At 46.2% G+C, this 7,193-nt stretch overlaps 1 protein-coding gene across 1 annotated transcript; it reads right to left on the bottom strand.

Annotated features, from left to right (window-relative positions):
- Positions 1–1,012: 1,012 nt before the first annotated feature.
- Positions 1,013–4,502, bottom strand: LOC144690118 (uncharacterized). The gene is made up of 3 exons (XM_078557595.1): positions 4,137–4,502; positions 2,577–4,063; positions 1,013–2,443 (listed from the first exon to the last, which is right to left on the bottom strand). Exon 2 carries the CDS (start codon positions 3,813–3,815, stop codon positions 2,775–2,777), a length of 1,041 nt encoding a protein of 346 aa, XP_078413721.1. The 5' UTR covers positions 3,816–4,063; positions 4,137–4,502; the 3' UTR covers positions 1,013–2,443; positions 2,577–2,774.
- Positions 4,503–7,193: the final 2,691 nt, after the last annotated feature.

The following is a 7,193-nucleotide window of genomic DNA, read 5'->3' as shown; positions in this document are numbered from 1 at the left end:
GGAAGGGAAGAGAAGTTTGACCAATTAAAGGGATCCTACTAGGATGAGACTTGAAGCATGATGTATGTGTTGAAACAGAGCCCGAACCTAGAGCAATGGATGCGCACATTGCAAGTCAGCACCATGCTTCACTGATGCTTTTAGATGGTGATGCTGTAGGATGTAGGGTGTGCAGGAAAATTATTTTCTTCCTCCAAAAGGAGGAATACATTTGCTGCAGAGAACAAGAAGAAATGATTGGATCGCTGAGGCGGTCAGCAGCAGGAGTGTGGTGTCATGCTCCTGGATACAGTGCCAGAAGAGGCTTAATGATCTTACCAGGCAGGAAAGGTAAGTTGCATGGCATATTCAAGTGATGTGCATTTTACCCAACAACACTGCATCCCACCCCCTTGCTTACTCTGCCATTGCAAGCTTACATATACGACTCACCTTGCAGGTACACCCATTCCTCTCTGCCCAGGCACCTCCACACATCCTCTATGAACATCCACCACTGACACTCACCCTCTCCTTCACGCAATGCCTTACCCATTCCACATAGAGACCCTCCAATGTTATCCATCCATCCGCTCAACACATTCCATCTGTCAAACTCATAGGGCAGAATTTTATGAGTCGGCGAGCGGGGGCAGGGCATGCTCGCCGATGCGTAAAATGACGCATGGTGTCATTGGGGGGAACTCCCGACGTCACCGCACCCGATTTAAATTTTCAGGAAGGTGGAGGCGCAGCAAAATCAGCTGCGTGCCCGCCGACCTGTCAATGGCCAATTGAGGCCATTGACAGGGTCAATTAATTAAATTAAATTAATTAAAGGACCTGCCCGTCCAACCTTAAGGTTGGTGGGCAGGCCAGGAGTCCCGGCGGGAACTAGAAAAAACATGAAACCTCAACCACGGGCGGGGTGAGGTTTCATGTAGCTTTTAAAAAATTTTAATAAGGATTTTGTAAAAATTATGGACATGAGGGGACATGTAAGGGAATTTTTTTTTCTGTTTTTAATATTTTTGAGAGTAGAGCCGATCTCCCTGAGGCAGCACTTAGCCTCAGGGAGATGAGTGCGCTCTTTCGTGAGCAGGCGCAATAGAGCGTACTCTCAATTTTGGGATTCCCCTCCCGCCCACACAGGGAGCGCATAGCCTTAATTGGCCCGCCCACGTAAAATGGTGGCACACCTCCGATCGGCGCCCCCGATTGGAAGCGCACCAGTATGCGCCCACCCATCAACTTCCCCCACGATGGGGGGAAAATTCAGCCCATAGGTCTCTTATTTTCATCTTTGTAGAAGAGAACACAGAGCATCAGGAAGACAGAGATCTGAAATTGGTCCTCTAGCCACCTCAGTGCTGACAGGTCCAGGGGGGGCAGTCTTTGATGAGGGCCTCAGAGGTTCCAAAGCAGAACAACTCAACAGTCAGAGGAGGAATCTGAGCAGCCTGCTTCTACTTCTGCTGAAACCACAGGGGTTGCACTGCACAGGAGGAGTAGTTGCAAAAGGAAGAGTAAGGAATAAGGAACAAGGGTGGTTATCGTAGTATTAGATTGTTTATTTTCTGTTCAACTTTTCTGTATAATAAGAGCTAACTGGGCTGGTGCATACTGAAGAGTGCCCATTGATCTGCCAAGGCACCTAAAACCCATCCTTATTATCTCAATTGCTTGCTTTATCACAGCTCTGGTGGTAGGGTGGTTTCTATTGCAACTCTCTTGGGCATCATTGTCTAGTCTTCTTACTGTTATCATCAGGCACATCTGCAGAGGTTAACCCTAATCTTTGAAGAGCAATCCATGAACTCTGTTTGGTGGTGCAAATATCTCAGGGTGGCTTGACTGGCACAGGACAAAGGCATGATGCATGGCAGCTCCCTGAGTATTCTGCACAGACATAGATGATGATGTTAATGTGGTTTGTTGATTGAACATTGGTAGACACTTTTGGTTGATGAATACAGTTGGTTGATCTGAGGGCACCTTTATGGTCACAATTGTGCAGTTGATGGCTCCCTGACCCTTTGGGAAGCCAGACAGAGCAGTAAAGCTTTGCCAGTAAATTCCACGTTGAGTGTATAACCTCCTGTATCACTCCTGTGGAGTGGCTGATGGTTGTGGAGAAGGATGCTTTTTGTTGCTGCTGCTGATACTGCTCCTCATGCTGCTGCTGATACAGCTCCTCATGTTGCTGCTGATACTGCTCCTCATGCTGCTGCTGATACTGCTCCTCATGTTGCTGCTGATACTGCTCCTCATTATGCTGCTGATACTGCTTCTCATGTTGCTGCTGATACTGCTCCTCATGTTGCTGCTGATACTGCTCCTCATGTTGCTGCTGATACTGCTCCTCATGTTGCTGCTGATACTGCTCCTCATGTTGCTGCTGATACTGCTCCTCATGTTGCTGCTGGTGCTGCTGCTGATACCGCTCCTCATGCTGCTGCTGATACTGCTCCTCATGTTGCTGCTGATACTGCTCCTCATGTTGCTGCTGATACTGCTCCTCATGTTGCTGCTGATACTGCTCCTCATGTTGCTGCTGGTGCTGCTGCTGATACCGCTCCTCATGCTGCTGCTGATACTGCTCCTCATGCTGCTGCTGATACTGCTCCTCATGCTGCTGCTGATACTGCTCCTCATGCTGCTGCTGATACTGCTCCTCATGCTGCTGCTGATACTGCTCCTCATGCTGCTGCTGACACAGCTCCTCATGTTGCTGCTGATACTGCTCCTCATGCTGCTGCTAATACTGCTCCTCATTTTGCTGCTAGTGCTGCTCCTCATGCTGCGACTGCCACTGTTCTCATGCTGCTGCAGATACTGCTGCTGATAGTGCTCCTCAGGGTGCAGCTGGTGATGGTGCTGCTGCTGATACTGTTCCTCATGCTGCTGCTGGTGCAGCTGCTGATAGTGTTCCTTATGCTGCTGCTGATGCTGCTCCTCATGCTGCTGCTGATGCTGCTCCTAATGCTGCTGCTAATACTGTTCCTCATGCAGCTGCTGCTGACACTGCTGCTAATACTGCTCCTCATTCTGCTCCTGATACTGCTCCTCATGCTGCTGGTGATACTGCTCCCCAAGCTGCTGCTGGTGCTGCTGGTGATACTGCTCCTCATGCTCCTGGTGGTGCTGCTGGTGATACTGCTCCTCATGCTGCGGCTGATACTGATCCTCATGCTGCTGTTGGTGCTGCTGCTGATATTGCTCCTCATGCTGCGGCTGATACTACTCCTCATGCTGCTGCGAACATGGCTGCTCATGCTGCTTCTGATACAGTTCCTCATGCTACCGGTGCTGCTGCAGCTGATGCTGCCCATGGTGCTGCTGCTGATACTGTTCCTCATGCTGCTACTGGTACTGCTTCTCATTCCGCTCCTGATGCTGCTCGTCATGTTGCGGCTGGCGCAGCTGCTGATACAGCTACTCATTCTGCTGCTGATACCGCTCCTTATGCTGCTGCTGATACTGCTCCTCATGCTGCTGCTGATACTGCTTCTCATTATGCTGCTGATACTGCTCCTCATGCTGCTGCTGATAGTGCTCATTATGCTTCTGTTACTGCTCCTCACGCTGCTGCTGGTACTGCTTCGCATTCTGCTGCTGATACTGCTGCTGATACTGCTCCTCATTCTGCTACTGATACTGCTTCTCATTATGCTGCTGATACTGCTCCTCATTCTGCTGCTGATAGTGCTCCTCATGCTGCTGCTGTTAATGCTCGTCATGCTGCTGCTGATTCTGCTCCTCATGTTGCTTCTGGTGCTGCTGCCAATACTGTTCCTATTGTAGCTGCTGGTGCAGCTGCTGATGTTGTTCCTCATGCTGCTGCTGATGCTGCTGCTGATGTGCTCCTCATGCTGCTGCTGATACTGATCCTCATGCTGCTGCTAATACTGCTCCTGATGCTGCTGCTGGCCCTGCTGCTGACATGGCCCTGCTGCTGACATGGTCCTGATGACACTGCTCCTCATGCCGCTGCTGCTACCTGCTACTGATAGTGCTTATCATGCACACGCTGATACTGTTCCTGACGCTGATGCTGATACTGATCCTCATGCTGCTGCTGATACTGTTCCTCATGCTGCTGCTGGTGCTGATGCTGATACTGCTCCTCATGCTGCTGCTGGTGCTGATGCTGATACTGCTCCTCATGCTGCTGCTGGTGCTGATGCTGATACTGTTGCTCATGCTGCTGCTGATACTGATCCTCATGCTGCTGCTGTTACTGATCCTCATGCTGCTGCTGTTACTGATCCTCATGCTGCTGCTGATATTGATCCTCATGCTGCTGCTGACACCGATCCTCATGCTACTGCTGATAATATTACTCATGCTGCTGCTGATACTGCTCCTCAAGGAGCTGCTGGTGCTGCTGCTGGTACTCTTCATCATGCTGCTGGTGCAGCTGCTGGTACTGCTTCTCATTCTGCTGCTGATACTGCTCCTCATTCTGCTGCTGGTATTGCTGCTGATATTGCTGATAATTCTGCTGCTGATACTGCTCCTCAGCAGCATGAGGAGCAGCATCAGCAGCTGCACCAGCAGCAGCAATAAGAACAATATCGGCAGCAGCCCCAGAATCAACAGGTGCAGGTGCAAACTCACTACTACAAGTTAAAATTCCCACATTCAAACCTCCCACCTCATTTGATCTAATTTTATTCATTTCACTTTGTTTGCACTAAGATATGTAAGGACTGACCATGGATCTACTCTGTTACATATGTACATACGAATATACGAACTAGGAGCAGGAGTAGGCTACTCAGCCCTTCAAGCCTGCTCTGCCATTCAATAAGATCATAGCTGATCTGATTGTAACCTCCCGCCTACCCCGATAACCTTTCACCCCCTTGTTAATCAAGAATCTATCTAGCTCTGCCTTAAAAATATTCAAAGACCCTGCTTCCACTGCCTTTTGAGAAGAGAATTCCAAAGGCTCAAGTCCCTCTTTGGCTTACTTCCATACACTGCATTTACCACTGAGCTTCTTGGGGAACTGGAACCAATTTTATTCATAGCCATTTTTCTTCATTTTGTGCGGGCTTGCCTGTCACCTTCTGAACCCAGGACATGCCACTTTATAATGATATGTATAAATGATCAAAATCAGGGCACTTGTTTTGACTGTAGGTATAGGATTGTTACATGACTGTTTTTGGCCAGTCAGTTTTCTTTTGGAAAAGGCAACTTGACAGGCTAGGCTTGTATCCACTGGAGCTTAGAAGAGTAAGAGGCAACTTGATTGGAACATATAAGATCCTGAGGGGACTAGACAGGGTGGGTGTGGAAAGGATGTTTCCTTTTGTGGGAGAATCTAGAATTAGGGGCTACTGTATATATTTTAAATAAAGGAAAATTGTTTCAGACAGGTTTCCAGACAACAGAGAGCTTCTTACCTTGTCTGGTGTGTTAACATTTTCAAATCTGGCACATGCCAGATTGGTTTGAAGCACAATTTTCCACCTGGGATCCTACATCAAGAAGAAGAACTTTAGTGAAGTGTCAATTCACTACCTCAGAACATCCCAAGGTGCTTCACAGTCAATTAAGTACTTTCTTGATTTTTGGATAAATTGATTTAGGACATACGAACATACGAATTAGGAGCAGGAGTAGGCCACTCGGCCCCCTTGAGCCTGCTCCGCCATTCAATAAAATTGCGGCTGGTCTAATTTTAACCTCAATTTCACATTCCTGCCTACCCCCGATAACCTTATCAAGAATCTATTTATTTCTGCCCTAAAGATATTCAAAGACTCTAACTCAACCACTTTTTGAGGAAGAGAATTCCAAAGTCTCACACACCTCTGAGAGATTTTTTTCCCCCTCATCTTAAATGGGCAACCCCTTATTTTTAAACAGTATCACATTTAAACACATTTACATCTTTCCTTAATTAAGAAAACTAATACTGTACACAGTATTCCAGATGTGGTCTCACCAATGCCCTGTATAACTGAAGCATAACCTCCCTACTCTTGTATTGATTTCCCCATGCAATAAACAATAACATTCTATTAGCTTTGCTAATTACTTGCATACTAACATTTTGCAATTCATGCACAAGGATACCCAGATCTCTCTGCATCTCAGAGCTCTGCAATTTCTCACCATCTAGATAATATGCTTCTTTTTTATTCATCCTGCCAAAATGGGCAACCTCACATTTTTCCACATTGTACTCCATTTGCCAGGTCTGTGCCCACTTAACCTATCTATGTCCTTTCGTAGTCACCTTATATCCTCTTCAGAACTTACTTTCCTACCTATCTTAGTGTCATCAGCAAATTTAGCAACCATACCATTGGCTCTTTCATTCAAATCATTTATATAAGTTGTAAAGAGTTGAGGCCCCAGCACTGATCTCTGTGGCACACCACTTGTCACATCCTGTCAACCAGAAAATGACCTATTTATGCCAGTTTCCTGTTGGATAGCCAATTTTCTATCGATACTAATATGTTACCCCTTACATCATGAGCTTTTATTTTCCGCAATAACCTTTGATGAGGCAACTTATCAAATGCTTTCTGAAAATCTAAGTACAGTACATTCACAGCACCTGTTACTTCTTCAAAGAACTTTAATAAATTGGTTAAACATGATTTCCCTTTCACAAAACCACGTTGACTCTGCCTGATTACCTTGAATTTTTCTAAGTACCCTGCTATAACATCTTTAATAATATCTTCTAACATTTTCCCTATGACAGATGCTAGGCTAACTGGCCTGTAGTTTCCGGTTTCCTGCCCTTTTTGAATAAAGGAGTTACATTAGCTATTTTCCAATCTAAAGGAAGCTTTCCCAAATCTAGTGAATTGTGGAAAATTAAAACCAATGCATCGAGTATCTCATTACCCACTTCTTTTAAGAGCCTAGGATGAAATCCATCAGGACCCAGGGACTTGTCAGCCTACAGTTCCAACAATTTGCTAAGTACCACTTCCCTGGTGATTGTAAATTTCTTGAGTTCCTCCACCACCACCCTTCCAATTCCTGACCCATAGTTATTTCTGGGATGTTATTTGTATCCTCTATAGTATAGACTGATGCAAAATACCTGTACAATTCACCTGCCATCTCCTTATTTCCCATTATTAACTACCCAGACTCACTTTCTATGGCACTAACGCTCACTTTATTAACTCTTTTCTTTCTTAATTATCTATAGAAACTCTTGGTACCTTTCTTTATAT

The sequence above is a fragment of the Cetorhinus maximus genome, chromosome 14 (genome assembly GCF_964194155.1).
Source record: "Cetorhinus maximus chromosome 14, sCetMax3.hap1.1, whole genome shotgun sequence".
In the NCBI taxonomy this organism is placed as follows: domain Eukaryota; kingdom Metazoa; phylum Chordata; class Chondrichthyes; order Lamniformes; family Cetorhinidae; genus Cetorhinus; species Cetorhinus maximus.
Note: the sequence above shows the minus strand (reverse complement) of the source record. Positions and strands in the feature narration are given on the sequence as shown.